The sequence below is a fragment of the Colobus angolensis genome, unplaced genomic scaffold (assembly GCF_000951035.1).
Source record: "Colobus angolensis palliatus isolate OR3802 unplaced genomic scaffold, Cang.pa_1.0 Scaffold86, whole genome shotgun sequence".
Taxonomy (NCBI): Eukaryota; Metazoa; Chordata; class Mammalia; order Primates; family Cercopithecidae; genus Colobus; species Colobus angolensis.
In genome coordinates, this window is record NW_012122487.1 from 3447811 (window position 1) to 3464542 (window position 16732).

Below are 16732 nucleotides of genomic sequence, written 5' to 3' on the forward strand. Positions count from 1 at the left end.
AATTAGATCCCATTTGTCAATTTTGGCTTTTGTTGCCATTGCTTTTGGTGTTTTAGTCATGAAGTCTTTGCCCATGCCTATGTCCTGAATGGTATCGCCTAGGTTTTCTTCTAGGGTTTTTATGGTTTTAGGTCTTACATTTAAGTCTTTAATTCATCTTGAGTTAATTTTTGTACAAGGTGTAAGGAAGTTTCAGTTTTCTGCATATGGCTAGCCAGTTTTCCCAACACCATTTATTAAACAGGAAATCCTTTCCCCATTGCTTGTTTTTGTCAGGTTTGTCAAAGATCAGATGGTTGTAGATGTGTGGCGTTATTTCTGAGGCCTCTGTTCTGTTCCATTGGTCTATATATCTATTTTGGTACCAGTACCATGCTGTTTTGGTTACTGTAGCCTTGTAGTATGAAGTCAGGTAGCTTTCACTTAGGATTGTCTAGGCTATGCAGGCTTTTTAGTTCCATATGAAATTTAAAGTAGTTTCTTCTAATTCTGTGAAGAAAGGTAATGGTAGCTTGATGGGGATAGCATTGAATCTATAAATTGCTTTGGGCAGTATGGTCATTTTCACAATACTGATTCTTCCTATCCATGAGCATGGACTATTCCATTTGTTTGTGTCCTCTCATTTCCTTGAGCAGTGGTTTGTAGTTCTCCTTGAAGAGGTCCTTCACATCCCTTGTCAGTTGTATTCCTAAGTATTTTATTCTCTTTGTAGCAACTGTGAACGGGAGTTCACTTGTGATTTGGCTCTCTGTTTGTCTGTTATTGGTATATAGGAATGCTTGTGATTTTTGCACTTGATTTTGAATCCTGAGACTTTGCTGAACTTGCTTATCAGCTTAAGGAGATTTTGGGCTGAGACGATGGGATTTTCTAAATATACAATCATGTCATCTGCAAACAGAGACAATTTAACTTAACTTTCAATGGAATCATTTTAAGAATCAAAGATCCGTAAGAGGGTCTTTTTAAAAAAGGTCATTTTAAGAAGGATCTTAAAAACCATCCCTTGGGCTGGGCACGGGTGGCTCACGCCTATAATCCCAGCATTTTGAGAGACTGAAGCAGGTGGATCTCCTGAAATCAGGAGTTTGAGACCAGCCTGGCCAACATGGCAAAACCCTGTCTCTACTAAAAATACAAAAAAAAAAAATTAGCTGGGCATGGTGGCCGGTACCTGTAATCCCAGTTACTCAGGAGGCTAAGGCAGAGAATCGCTTGAACCTGGGAGGCAGAGGTTGCAGTAAGCCAAGATCACGCCATTGCACTCCAGCCTGGGTGACAAGTCTCAAAAAAATAAAATATAATAAAATAAAAAATAAAAATAAAATCCATCCCTTGTTTTACAAAGGGATATAGCTGAGGGCCCTGAAAGGCTCCAGGGCTGGATGAAGTCAGAGAGCCAATCTGCACAGAGCCGTCTCCTTCCACTGCCCCCAGGTGATTTTCAACCCCAACCCATCCAACCACATTCTGACCTTCTTGGCTTAACTCCTCCACTAGCATCTAAAAATTGTGAATCGCATCACCCACTGTGCATCACACACTGTGCACATATGACCAGTTTCTTGGCTTTGATGTAAACATGGCTTTCCTCTTGTTAAACTAGAAATAAAAGGAAGAAAAGGAGATGAATGGGGAGGAGGAGATGAAGGGGGATCAAGGGAGTGACGAAAGAGGAGAAGAAAAATGGATTTGTTATACCATAGGTAACTTAAAACCTGATCTTTCTCCCTTCGTATACATGAATGTGTTCTTGTGAAAAAGGAATAAAGTTTCCTTTCTAGCCTCTTCCCCGGAGATAACCACTGTCCTCATTTTCTTCACATTTACATGAATAGGTACATATATGTCACATATTGTAACATTCCCATTGTGCAGCTTCCTTTTCTCCTTCAACAATATTCCCTGCAAACCTTTTCATCCCAGATAATAAAGATCTACCTCACTTGCTGTAAGTGAGGCAGATGGCAGCAGTTTAGCCATTTTCCAGTGGAAGGAGCACCAATTTACAGTCTCACTTATAATGTCAAGAAATATAATGCATTGCGATTTTTACCCCAGAAGATCTTTAGTGCCTCAAGTCCTCTCAATCTACCTTGCTTCTGCTAAGTGCAACTATCTACTCCCAAGCTGTCCCATAATGGCTTTCTTGGGTTATATTTCCACTAGCAATGGACACACTAATCACTTTAAAATGTATTTATATATTATTTGCAAAGGCATGAAGTCATTTATCACACCTACAGCAAAATTATGATGTCAAATATTTTCTTTTTTTAATTTTTAATTTTTATTTATTTATTTATTTATTTATTTATTTATTTATTGAGATGGAGTCTCACTCTGTCACCCAGGCTGGAGTACAGTAGCGAAATCTTGGCTAACTGCAACCTCTGTCTCCCAGGTTCAAGCAATTCTCCTGATTCAGCCTCCCCCAAGTAGCTGGGACTACAGGCGAGTGCCATCACGCCCATCTAATTGTTTGTATTTTTAGTAGGGAACCAGGTTTCACCATGTTGGCCAAGCTGGTCTTGAACTCCTGACCTCAAGTGATCAACCCACCTCGGCCTCCCAAAGTGTTAGGGATGATAGGCATAAGCCACCACACCTGGCCCAAACAGTTTCTTTAAATGTGCATATTAGAAGCACCATTTAGAAGCACTATTTTGCCATATGCTTCAAATAATACTGAAATAACACTATTGCTTCTGCCTAGTCCATCTACCAAGGCTGGCTGGCCCCCACTGTACCTTTTAAAGACATCAATATATGGAAAGGAAAATAACAAATTAGTGGAAGACTTTGCCCAAGACAAAAAGATGAACACCAAAAGAAATACAAAAAAGCAAACCAGTCATGGTTTAAAAACAGACTCATGGCTCCATCTCTACTGAGATGTATCCCTCAAAATTGTATTGGTCACTGAAACTGTAGAATAGTTCACTCAAGGGGTATATTTTAAAGCCTACTGTTAGATTATAGCATGCTCACAGCTCACTGCAGCCTTGAGCTCAGCCTCCAGAGTAGCTGGGACCACAGGCATGTGCCATCATGTCCAGCTAATTTTCACATTTTTTGTAGAGACAGGGTAGGGTTTTGCCATGTGGCTCAGGCTGGTCAAGTGATCTGCCAGCTTTGCCTGCACTCAAGTGATCTGCCAGCCTCAGCCTCCCAAAGAACTAGGATTAGAGGTGTGAGCCACTGCGCCTAGTCCATGATTTTTAAAATGTATTATTTCCTTAGAAAGTTCTTCATTCTACGAATTTCCACATAACATTTGCTACAAAATAATCTCATGAACACACTGCAGTCTCATCCTGATGCATCTGAATGTGCACTTTCCAGACAGAGGGTAAATAAAGACAAAACAACAGGCTGCACATATTCTGGACAGCAGGTTCATAAACGGCTGAGGACTTTTACCCTGGCTGATTGGATTGCCTCTCCATCTTTATTGTGTGCTGATTCCTACCTACCCATTCCATTGTTTTACTTCTGTTCCTGGGATGACCAACTGTCGTGATTTGCCTGGGACTGAGGGGGCTTCCCAAGGCATGGGACGTTCAGTTTTAAAATCAGAAAAGTCTCAGGCAAAAACCCAGGATGGGTTTGGTCACTCTATTCAGTAGCCTTCTTGCAAAAACCACCACTCTATCCTCACAGTACATCAATCCCATGCACACTACTACTAACACCCTCAGCGGCTTGTACACACCTCTATCATAGCCCTCACCACCCAGATGACTATTTATAGAGCTGGTCTCTGTAATAAGCACACAGTTGTTGCCCAGTAAATGCTCAGATTGATAGATCGACCGATAGATAGATTCAGCCTGAAGAGAGTGGGATGTAGGACTTGGCATATAACGAAAGGTCTATTTATCTTGATGACTGGGGACAGAGCAGAAAGTGACAGATCATGACCTGATTTTATGCATGTATTTTGCTTCAAGATTCTTTTCAGCCATCAGTTGACTTCCTTCTGTCCTCAAGTCCCCGCTGAGCAACAGAGTCCCCAAAGGCCAAGCTCAGTGGGTAAAAGGCAGATCTAGCTTTTCTCCAAAGTGGCTAGGTCTATGTGACTGGGGCCTTAAATCTTTTCTTTTCTTTTTTTTTTCTTAAGATGGAATCTTGCTGTGTCACCCAGGCTGGAGTACAGTGGCCTGATCTCGGCTCACTGCAACCTCCACCTCCCAAGTTCAAGCAATTCTCCTGCCTCAGCCTCCCGAGTAGCTGGGACTATAGGTGCGTACCACACTTGGCTAGTTTTTTGTATTTTTGGTAGAGATGGGGTTTTGCCATGTTGGCCAGGCTGGCCTCAAACTCCTGACCTCAAGTGATCCTCCCACCTCAGCCTCCCACAGTGCTGGGATTATAGGCATGGGCCACCGTGCCCAGCCAGGGCGTCTTAAATCTTAAAATATAAAAAGGAACTCAATTCAATAAAATTTGTATTTAGAAGAAATAGTACAAAACGTGCACAAGTAAAAGGCTGTGAAAGGAAATTACATGTTCATGGAAGAGATATTAGGCTTGGCTGAAGCAAAGGATGATAAAATTTGAGGCAATAGAGATTTGCATAGGCCAAAGCAAAATGTTTTGTATGCCCAAACATTGTCAGTGGAAATCAGTGCACTCTCTTTAGTGTGCCATTTCACAGTAATTATCAGCATTAAAGTGAATATCCTCCTTGACACAGCAATCCCCATCTAAGATTAGTACTTGCAAAAGTACATCCAGATGCATGAATGAGGATACTCACTGAATCACTGTTCAAAAACCAAAATGAAAACAATAAAACAAACAGAAACTATATGAAATGTCCATCAATAAGGATTGATTAGATAAATAAATTATGATCAATCCATTAAAGGGAGCACTGTATAAACATTATAAACAGGAAGAGAGCACTATATGAGCTGATATGGAAATATCTCCAAGACATATTAAGTGAAAAATACAAGGTACATAAGAGTTTACACAGTACGCTCTCAAATGGGTTGGAAAAAAACTTCAGGTATTCATGATTTTGCTACACACGCTTTTGCTGTTGTTGTTGTTGTTGGGTTTTTTGTTTGTTTGTTTGTTTTGAGACAGAGTCTTGCTCTGTCACCCAGGCTGGAGTGTGCAGTGGTGCGATCTCAGCTCACTGCAGCCTCCACCTCCCAGGTTCAAGCAATTCTTCTGCCTCAGTCTCCTGAGTAGCTGGGATTACAGGCACATACCACCACAACCAGCTAATTTGTTTGTATTTTTAGTAGAGATGAGGTTGCACCATGTTGGCCAGGTTGGTCTCAAACTCCTGACCTCAAATGATCTGCCTGCCTCGGCCTCCCAAAGTGTTGAGATTACAGGCATAAGTCACTGCCCCCGGCCTTATACATGTGTATTTTATATGCACACACAGATACATGTGCTTTTTACACGCCTAGAAAATATCTAGAAAGATACAGAAGGGTATTTTTCATGCTACAACTTACATACTCTAAATTTTTTACCATGATCATATTACTTTTACAGTAAATAGTAATTTTAAAAACTACTTTAAGTAAACTTTTTTCCTATCAAAAACTATGAGTTTTATCCTAGCGCTAAAATGGTCCCAAGACAGGAGTTCTAAGTTATGCAATAACTAAATAATAAATATCTATTCTATGCCAAATAGATAAATCTAAGTTAGTTACAGTGGCACTTATAGCTTCAAGATAACTCTCTTGGTAGAGTCAAATGGATTAAGTTCTGACTTCAGCTGTGCTATGCTTTTGACGACAGCAAGTTACATAAACTCTCTAGGCCCCAATTTCCACCTTTAACAAATGGATATAATAAATAGAACCCTTTGTCTAGGGTGAGTATAGAGTACCCAGCAGAGCTTCAACACATAGCAAATAAGTAATGGTAGATAGTAGTATCTGAAGGTGTAGTAGTGATGTGCTACCCCTAAGACCCATTAAGAAGGTTCTAGATCCCTCTCCCAGTCTTCTCCTGATTTAACATTGTCAATTCCTCCAACTTTTTCTCAAAACTGGCAATGATTATTTGTTTCCTATAAACTGGGTAATTAGACCTGTTGCCTTATTATGAGGATTCAAGAGGATATTTATCACCACATAACAGTTCACTGTCTTTCTCAACACAGGAGTAAGATAAGCACGGGAATGTCCTGTGATAAGCATCAAAATATAAGTAGTATGTAAGAACACAGGGGAAGAAGGCCGGGCGTAGTGACTCACGCCTATAATCCCAGCACTTTGGGAGGATCGCTTGAACCTGGGAGGCGGAGGTTGCAGTGAGCCAAGATTGCACCACAGCACTCAAGTCTGGAACAGAGCAAGACTGTCTCAAAAAAAATTTTTTTTAATAGGAACAGAGGGGAAGAAACATTTTTTGCTAAATTCCTTGGACTTTACACTCAACAAAGCTAGGCAATGACCTTATTATCTGACACCTTACGCTCTCTGCTTTGCCAAGGCAATTTTTGTGGTTTATGAGTATTCCAAGGAATAAAGTTTGTCAGATGGGCCAGCTGGGCTAATCAGTCAGACACTGCAGTTGAGGATCAACCGCTCATTTCTGAAAATGACTTTAGCACTCACTACATAGAGTAATAGCTCCAATGGGACTAGATTAAAAGTGAAGACAAACTCTCCCTTTCATCCAGCCCTATGACACTTTTCAAGACAGACTCAGAGAAGCAATACACTAGCTTTTTTGGCCAAAATAACCAAGCTTGACCCTCCCTCTCTATAGACCCCAGACTCCACATATAATAACCTTGCTAAGTGTGTGAGAACCTGTCATCAAGCTGTCTCTTCTTCTTGAACTCTGGTGAAATCCTTACTCTTTCACTATATTCGTTATTTACAAAAGGACAACTTGTGTTACCACTGGTGTTTCTCCTTATTGAAAGTACCCAGAACTACTCCAGCCCATCCTCTGTGTGCAACTATTTACCTCTGACAGCATGCTCTGAGAGGTTATGTAATAGATAAGTCATGGCCACTTCCACTAACTGTCTTTCATAGTCGCTGTAGAAAGCAGAGGGCCAGGTTTTCTTTGAGACCCTGTTGCGCAGGCTAGAGTGGAGTGGCGCGATCTCGGTTCACTGCAGCCTTCAACTCCCAGCCTCAGGTGATCCTCCCACCTCAGTTTCCCCAGTAACTGGGACAACAGGTGCGTGCCACATGTCCAGCTAATTTTTGTATTTTTTTGTAGAGATGAGGTTTCGCCATGTTGCCCAGGTTGGTCTCGAACTCCTGGATTCAAGCGATCCACCTGCCTTGGCCTCCCAAAGTGCTAGGAATACAGGCGTGAGCCACAATGCCCAGCCTTATGTTTTCTTAAGGAACTAACGTAATCATAAAAAAAGAAGCAGGAGTGTTTGTATGGAAGCCAGCCATGGATTTCAGCACTGAGGGAAGGGAGAGCCCAGACTTCTGGATTGTGGCCCCAGCCATGCCAGAAATGTGAGCATGACAGCTCCCTCCTCAACAGCCCAGTTTTCTCATCAGATGAATAAAAGGGCAGGGACTAGATCATCTGAGATTCCTACAGGCAGTAAGCACCTGACTCCTGCCAAAGACATTCTCTCTAGCAAATCCAGAAGGAAAAGTCTTAAACAACAACCTCAAATTCACAGTGACCCAAACCAGGAGTTCCTGTTTTCCTTGTTTGGGCGGTGAAAAGATAAGCCACAGAAATGACCACGCAAAGTCTCACATTCTGTACCAGGATTCTGAGCCATGGAAATACACAAATAAGAGGCATTTCCTCTCCCAGCTGCAACCCTTCCCTACCACAAGAACTAAAAACACCCAGGATTCTATAATGGGGAAGTTTCTGCTCACCCTTATCTAGGGACCTAGACAAGTTCAAAACCCGCACATTATCACTCCCAAACTTTCCTTTCACCCCTCAGACTTCAGAACTGGAGAAAGCACAGTCCTGGGGGAGTTGAATTAGCGGCTTGCGCAAGACAGGACACTAAAGGCAAGAAAAAAAGAACGAGTAGTAATTAACTTGATTCTGACCAAAAATAACTCGACCATTATAGGCATGTTCTTGGGGTTGGGGCAAGTCTGCCTGGTGGGAGTGACCCCAGCCGCGGGGACCTGCCGGGGGGCGTGCTCTTCCCAGCACGCTGAGAGCAGGTATTCAGGGCAAAAACGCACAATGCGACCCAAGTGCGTCACGCCACAGAGATCCCAGGGGAGGAAGAGACTTGTCCCGGCAGGTTCACCGCCCCCAACTGACCCAAACAAGGAGAATGGGCTGACACAGCCCCTGGTTCTGGACGCGTGAGGGCCAAACAAGACAATAGGACCATCACACACACAACACAAAAAATGACAGGAGGAGGAAGAGGAGCCCAGCTGTCGGGAATGGGGACAGGAGAGGAGGACAGATGGAGAACTGGAAGGAGCGTGCTGAGGAGGGGGTGTGGACTGACTCAGCCCCTGGAGAGAATGCCCCCAGATACGCGCAGGGACCCACGTCCAGCTTCCAGACGCTGCGGCGCGGGGACAGCCCCCTCCCGCCGGCCCGCCTGCCTTCCCCTCTCCCTCGCCCCGCACCGTGTTGTAGAACTCGGCGATAGCAGGCACGATGGTGTAGTTGTCCTCGCACCAGTCCACCTCCGAGCTGCCAGCCTGCAACTGGTCCCACCAGTGCGGGGCGCCCATGGCCACTCTGGAGCATTGAAGCAGCTGCTCCCGCAGCCGAGAAGAGCCCAGAGCTGCTGCAGAGGCAAACCGCGGCGACAGCCCGCCGCGAGAGCGGCTTTATGAAGTACCGGGCAGCCGCCGGATGTGCGCCTCCCAGCCGGCCTCCCGCGCTCCGCCCCGCCTCGCCTAGCCTAGCCTGTGGGACGTGACTCGTTCGCAGGCCCTCCCCGGCCCCGCCCCCTTGGAAGCCACGCCCGTCGTGGGGCGGGACCCGAGTGGAAGGAGGGGTCCAGGGTGGGGCGCCGGGAGGCGGGGTCCGGGCTCCAGACGCTTCCAGACTACCCAGCACCCGGCAGGTGGCCAGGGGCTAGATGGTGCTACCCACGCCTGCCCACGCCCATCTCCTGGCTCAGACTCGCAGGCGCCCCCGGATTGAAGGAGCGCCAGAACTCTCCCTGGCAAAAAATTTAAAATAAAAAGAAACCCAGGAGGACCTGGACCTCTCTGGACTCAGGGAGAGTTTGCAGCAATTTTGCTGCGCCGGGCGTTGGACGCCAATGGTCACACCAGAGAAGTGCCCTCAGTCCCTGCAAGGCCGGACGCCACTCCCTGCAGTCACTGTGGCAGGAAGACCTTCCCGGCTGCTGGAGCAGGCTGGGTCGCCCACTCCCTGGGGGAGCACTTCTATTTAGAGTACGTTCCTGCCCTCCCTCCCCTTGGCTCCAGCGTTAGGGCTTCATCTAGCCTTCCATATGGGGACTTAGGCAAAGGGTCAAACGTCAGCCATTCCAAACTGCAGAGGATGTAGTGTGGCACCTATGACATCTCCAAGATATCGAGGTTCAAGAGGTGATAGATAACATACATATGCCAGGTGCTATCTGAAGAGTTTCCATGTATCACTCATTTAGTGTGCCCAGCGGAGACCCTGTGAGGGACTTCCATTAGCAAGTGACAGAGCTGGAAATTCAATTCAGGCAAGATGTCCTCAGATCCAGTCATAACTAATTTCTTTTGCTTCTGTAACTGTTCTGCGGTTTCTAAATGAAAGTCAATCTGGTTCCCAGGATCCCTGGAGGAAAGCCACCCTCTGTGTGTATGTGGTGGCTCCCGTTCTCCTTCCTTGAAAGGTTGTAGGATTCTAGGTCAGGACAGGGGCAGAAGAGGCCCTGGGCAGCAGCCCATTGGTGACTGCCATTAGGACGTCTTGCTCGGACCACAGGGTACCCTAAAGGCCAGCAGCTCCCCAGGGTCTGCCCTCTCTCTGGGCCTGACTGTCCAGCAGGACCCTGGGTGGTGCTTCAGTGTCCTATACACCAAGTGTTTGTCTGCCCACCGGTACCCACAGAGCCATGCACAAGTCCCCAGAGATCTCCATCACTGACAGAAACTGCAAGCCCCGCCGCCACTCCTAGTCTCTAGAAAATCCAGGTTTGTCCCCCAGGGGCCAAACCACACTCCTCCTTTCATCTTTGTCCCAACTTCTATCCCTTCCTCCTGCTTTACAGGCAATTCCACCGCCCTCCAGAGCCCAAGTAGAAGATACACTCTTACCTTTCCTTAGGGTCGATTTACCGAGACCTACAGGATACCCCGTGTGAGCTGGCCACCTAAGAAGGGCGGTTGGGGGCCGGGCGCAGTGGCTCACGCCTGTGATCCCAGTACTTTGGGAGGCCGAGGCGGGCGGATCACGAGGTCAGGAGATCGAGACCATCCTGGCTAACACGGTGAAACCCCGTCTCTACTAAAAAAATACAAAAAGCTAGCCGGGGGAGGTGGCTGGCGCCTGTAGTCCCAGCTACTCAGGAGGCTGAAGCAGGAGAATGGCGTAAACCCGGGAGATAGCGCCACTGCACTCCAGCCTGGGAGACAGAGCGAGACTCTGTCTCAAAAAAAAAAAAAGGGGGGGGGGCGGTTGAGGGTGGATGTTTCCCACAGCCACAGAAGAAAGATGTATCAGTTAATTTCTGTGTCTCAAAATGCTACACCAACTGTTCAGCAATAGAATTTTCTATGTAGTCAATATTTTACTTCTTCCAACAACAGTTTACTTGGAAATATATCCATATTCATCAAAATATAATTGTATTTTTTTAAAAACCATTATTTTATATGCCAGGGATTCTCAAAGTGTGGTTCCTCCCTTTCTTTTCATATTCATTCTCTTACCAGTGTACATTGGAGTTTCCCAGAGGATACATGATGTGTGATGTCATTACCTCTCTGACAGCTAATGGAACATGTGCTTGTGATTCTTTGGTATTAAAAGTCTGTTTAAATCTCTAATATGGTCACTATTGATATTACCATATAAACCACAAGTTCTCCGGTGTTCTCAGTATTTTTTAACAGTGTAAAGGAGTCCTCAGACTAAAAAGATTGAAAGTGGCTGTTAAAAAGAAAGATATTCCTGGCCGGGTGCAGTGGCTCATGCCTGTAATCCCAGGACTTTGGGAGGCCAAAGCAGGCAGATCACCTGAGGTCTGGAGTTCGGGACCACCCTGGCGAACTTGGCAAAACCCTGTCTCTACTAAAAATACAAAAATTAGTAGGGCATGATGGTGGGTGCCTCCAGCTACACAGAAGGCTGAGGCAGAAGAATCACTTGAACCCAGGGGGCAGAGGTTGCAGTGAGCCAAGATCACGCCACTGCACTCCAGCTTGGGCAACAGAGCAAGACTCCATCTCAAAAAAAAAGGAAATATTCCCAATTAAACTATTTGTAATACTTTTTTATCGTTTAGAATTTTTAGTGAACAAGCACAGACTTAGACCTACATTGTTATCATACATCTCTTGTGCATACATAAGAAGGAAGCTATAAGCAAAAATAAATTCATTAAAGAATTCCTGTAATTTCTTTACATTCAGAATCTCTATTATTCTTCTGAGTCATTTTTGAGCTTATAGTCATTGGAGTCTGTGTCGTTCATACAGAAATGTCCTCTGTGTCCTTAATTACTATGTGCTAATAATGCAGCATTTCTTAAAACTATTCCACTACTGTTTTCTTGCAAACTACTGACACCTGTTTTACAAATTTTGATGCTGGGACTCTCCTGATCTTACCTGAAGGTGTTAATGGAAGGTTTCCGGACAACAGAGAGCATGTTCCTTTTCCAGATGGTCCTTATATAATCTGTTGAGAGAAACATGGAGATTACAGTTGACAAGTCATCCCACCAGGAATAACCACCAAGTTTGTACATGTGCAGGCAGTGACACCACATCACAACCATGACCTAGCCAACCATAATCATAAAATGCCATCCATGGTAAAATGCATCAGGATTTCAGAGACTTAACAATGCAAAACAATGTGAGTTTTAGCACCAGTGAAATATTAAATTTGCTGAATGTCATTCATCCTTCTTTCCAAGTCTTGCTAAGGGAATGATGGGAGTTTTTCATCCTCCACAGTAACTCTTATTGTCAGTGACAATTGTAGTTCAAAATCAGTCAGCCACCTTGGTTCCTTCTAATTACAACTGCACAGAGACCGTACTTGAGCCACACTGTCTATAAAATTTTGTTTTCATAGCTCTCTCCATTGTTAACATTGTTGATTTTTTTTTTTTTTTTTAGGCAAGGTATCCCTCTGTTACCCAGGTTGAAGTGCAATGGTGCAATTTCAGCTCACTGCAACCTTGACCCCCACCCCCGGGACTCAAGCGATCCTCCCACCTCAGCCTCATTAGTAGCTAGGATCACAGGGGTGCACCACAATGCCCAGCTAAATTTTGTATGTTTTGTAGAGACAAGGTTTCATAATGTTGCCCAGGCTGGTCTCGAACTCCTGGGTTCAAGTGATCCCTTGAGCCTCCCAAAGTGCTAGGATTATAGGAGTGAGCCACTGCATCCAGCCAACATTTTTAAAATAAATACAACATTAGTAATTTAACAAGAGGGCCTATTAGGAGGTTATAAATTTTAAAATTGATTTATATTAATTGCATGATGCCTTAGAAACTACTGCTAGTGGTTGAATACAAAATTCTGATATCTGCTGTAAACTAAGTTTGTTGAGGGAAGGATGCAGTGACAGCAAGGAACAGAACTCCTGAGTTCCAACGATTTGGCTTACAATGCTTTTGGCCTACATGACTCAGTGATACAGATCCATAAGGGAGCAGGTCTGAAGGAACAGCCCTTGCAAGGAATTCAGAATGCCAGCACCTTCTATTTTTACGTAGTGTATAACAATGTTTATTTGGTATAAGTAAATATCTGATAATAAATATCCAGTTCAACTGGTTCCACAAGCGGAAATTATCAAGTCACAAAGTCTTCCCTGGGGTAAAAAATGCAGGCACCTGTGTAAATGAAGCAAGAAGTGCCTGATCAAGGATGAAGTTGTATGTATCTTCCTGTTTGACTGGAGTTTTTCACTGTGGTCCTGCTTGTGGCCCATTGTTAGGGTTAAGTGGTTAAGGCCAGCCCAGCAGCAGCAACATCCCCTGGGAATCTTTTACAAATGCGAGTTCCAGTCCCCACCCTAGATCTATTGGATCAGAAACTCCGGATGGAGCCCAGCAACCTCTGGCTTCAAAGCCCTCAGGTGATTCTGACTCACACTCAGGCTCATGATGAGGAAACCAGGGGCTCTGAGTCTGCCCAGGACCCCTTCAGCTCAGAGGAAAACAGAAGAAGCTAGCAAGACTGTGCTTGTTTTGCTAAAATCTGAGGCAGTTTTCAGGCTCAGACTTGTAGATGAGAGTTGTAGGAACCAAGTCCTCACTAGAGAAACACTGCTGCAGCCACTGCAGAAGGTGCTTGTGTTAACTGGGACAGGTGCTGCTCCTTTACTGACAGGCCATCAGTGGTAAATTCTGCTGTTGTCAGTAGGCCTCTATTTAGAAATGCCACTCTTGTGTGTGTGTGTGTTTGTTTTTGTTTTCCTTTTTATGGAGACATGTCTTGCTATGTTGCCCAGGCTGGTCTCAAGTGATCCTCCCACATTGGCCTCCCAAAGTGCTGGGATTACAGATGTGAGCTGCCACACCCAGCCAAGTCCACAAAGCTAGCAGAGGATGGTTTCCATCCATCAACCTCTGGGTTATGGGTCCAGCACGCTTCCACTGCACCACTCTGCTGTTCCCTCTCTCCTTTTTCTAATCTGCACTGGAAAACCACAATGTTAACCTCTCTCCTATCGGGGGAACCGGCCCCCAGTATTTCAACGTAGGCTCTTTCTTTTTTCCCTAAGTGTCAGCTGGCCTGAGAAATAAAGAGAAAGAGTATAAAGAGTGGAATTTTACAGCTGGGCCGCTGGGGGTGACATCACATATCGGTAGGCCCGTGATGCCACCTGAGCCGCAAAACCAGCAAGTTTTATTAAGGATTTCAAAAGGGGAGGGGGTGTACAAGCAGGGATAGGTCACAAGGCTCATATGCTTCAAAGCACAAAAAGGAGAACAAAGATCACACGCTTCGGAGGCCAATAAAGATCACAAGGCAAAGGCCAAAGCAAAGATCACAAGGCAAAGGGCAAAATCAAAAATTCCTGATAAGGGTCTATGTTCAGCTATGCACGTATTGTCTTGATAAACATCTTAAACAACAGAAAACAGGGTTTGAGAGCAGAGAACTGGTCTGACCTCAAATTTACCAGGGAGCGTTTTTTTCCCCACCCTAATAAGCCTGAGGGTACTGCAGGTGACCAGGGTGTATTTCAGTCCTTATCATAACTGCATCAGACAGACACTCCCAGAGCGGCCGTTTACAGAACACCCCCAAGGAATGCAATTCTTTTCCCAGGGTCTTAATATTCCTTGCTAGGAAAAGAATTTAGCTATATCTCTCCTTCTTGCACGTCCATTTATAGGCTCTCTGTAAGAAGAAAAATGTGGCTCTTTCTGCCCGACCCCACAGGGAATCAGACCTTATGGTTGTCTTCCCTTGTTCTGTAAAATCACTGTTATTCTGTTCATTTTCAAGGTGCACTGATTTCATATTGTTCAGACACACATTTTATAATCAATGTGTACAGTTAACGCAATCATCACAGGGTCCCGAGGTGACGTACATCTTCAGCTTATGGAGATAACAGGATTAAGAGATTAAAGTAACACAGGCATAAGAAATTATAAGCGTATTATTAGGGAAGTGATAAATGTCCATGAAATCTTCACAATTTATGTTTCCTCTGCCAAAGCTCCAGCTGGTCCCTCCATTCTGGGTCCCTGACCTCCCGCAACACTCCCCTTTTTCTAATCTGCACTGGAAAACCAGAATGTTGGGTTTAGAATGAAACATGATAATTGCTAAAACAGAGGTACACGTGTGGAAGCAGAAGGGCAGGGCCCAAGTCTGCAATGAGAGTCATGGGAGGTTTCACAGAGGAGGTAGCCTCAGAACTGAGGTTTATAAGATGAACAGGATTTTACCAGGCAGAGCACTGGGGGGAGAAATGGAATCCTACAGAAGGAACAGCCCGTGCAAATGGATAGAGGTCTGAGAAAGCATACACGTTCAGGAAACTTCAGAAGCACAACCTGACCTAGAAAACCAAAATGATATGAAGAGTAAGTCTTTTTGTTTTGTTTTGTTTTTGAGATGGATTCTCACTGTCACCCAGGCTGGAGTCAAGTGGCACTATCTTGCCTCACTGCAACCTCCGCCTCCTAGGTTCAAGTGATCCTCCCCCTCAGCCTCCCAAGTAGCTGGGATTACAGGTGCACACCACCACACCCAGCTAATTTTTGTACTTTTAGTAGAGATGAGGTTCCACCATGTTGGCCAGGCTAGTCTCAAACTCCCAACCTAAAATGATCTGCCTGCCTCAGCCTCCCAAAGTTCTGAGATTACATGTGTGAGCCAACACACCTGGCCAAGAGTAAGTCTTTAAGAAAGAAAATCCTGATGGCAGAAAAATAAATTAGATTTCCAAAACTACTGGTAAGGTCTTTCAGTAAACCAGGTAAAGGATAATATGGGCATGACTAAGGCAATCATTCATTCCTTTACATGCTGCACTATGCCAGACACTTTTCTGGTGCCAATGGTTAAACGGTAAGCAAAACAGACACCATCTCTGCCCTCACAGAGCTTTCGGTCTAGGGGCTGTCAGAAATTAAGTAAGTTCATAAATAATTGCAGTTGTCTCACATTTATCATGAAGGAGAAGTATAAATTCCACAACAGCCAATAGCAGTAGATGTGGCCTAGTCTCAGGGCATCAGAGAAGGCTTCCATGAGGAAGCTGAGAGAAGTGAAGTTTAAGGCAGGGGTAAACAGAATCAAAATAAAAGATGCAATTGAAATACAAAATGGCAATTGTGATAGATTATACTATTGATTCCAAATATTTGAACATACTTTCTCAGTCCATGAATATGAGACTTGGCTTTGTCATTTGCTATGATCATTGTATTGGTCCATTTTCATGCTGCTGATAAAGACATACCTGAGACTGGGCAATTTACGAAAGAAAAAGGTATATTGGACCCACAGTTCCACATGGCAGGTGAGGCCCCACAATCATGGCAGAAGGCAAGGAGCAGCAAGTCACGTCTTATGTAGATGGCAGCAGGCAAAAAAGGGAGCTTGTGCAGGAAAACTCCAACTTATAATAACCATCAGATCTCATGAGACTTACTCACTATCACAACAGCAGCATGGAAAAGACCTGCCCTGACGATTCAATTACCTCCCACTAGGTCCCTCCCACAACACATGGGAATTCAAGATGAGATTAGGGTAAGGAGACAGCCAAACCATATCAGCCATGGAACTGATTTACACAATGACTGAACTTTGAAAGCTATTCCTAGTTTTACCATTCCTTTTTATTCCCTCTGCTGTATCCCAAATTGGAGCTTCTCTTCAGCCTAGATCCTGGAATGAAAAAGACCAGAGCTTCAGTCAACCTACAGCCAACATATAACTTGAAGAAAAAATAAAACAGTGTTGTTGGCCAGGTGCGGTGGCTCACACCTGTAATCCCAGCACTTTGGGAGGCCAAGGTGGGCAGATCACAAGGTCAGGAGATCGAGAGCATTCTGGCTAACATGGTGAAACCCCGTCTCTACTAAAAATAGAAAAAATTACCCAGGCGTGGTGGCCGG

The 16732-nt window shown here is 44.7% G+C and overlaps 1 protein-coding gene across 1 annotated transcript in view; it reads right to left on the reverse strand.

Moving 5' to 3' along the window:
- ACER2 (alkaline ceramidase 2) overlaps positions 1–8842 on the reverse strand; it is a 44654-nt gene extending 35812 nt beyond the window's left edge. Inside the window, exon 1 of the mRNA XM_011930356.1 lies at positions 8577–8842. Within this exon, the coding sequence (XP_011785746.1) occupies positions 8577–8684 (108 nt within the window). The 5' untranslated portion in view covers positions 8685–8842. The remainder of the gene's footprint in view (positions 1–8576) is intronic.
- Between the last annotated feature and the right edge of the window lie 7890 nt (positions 8843–16732).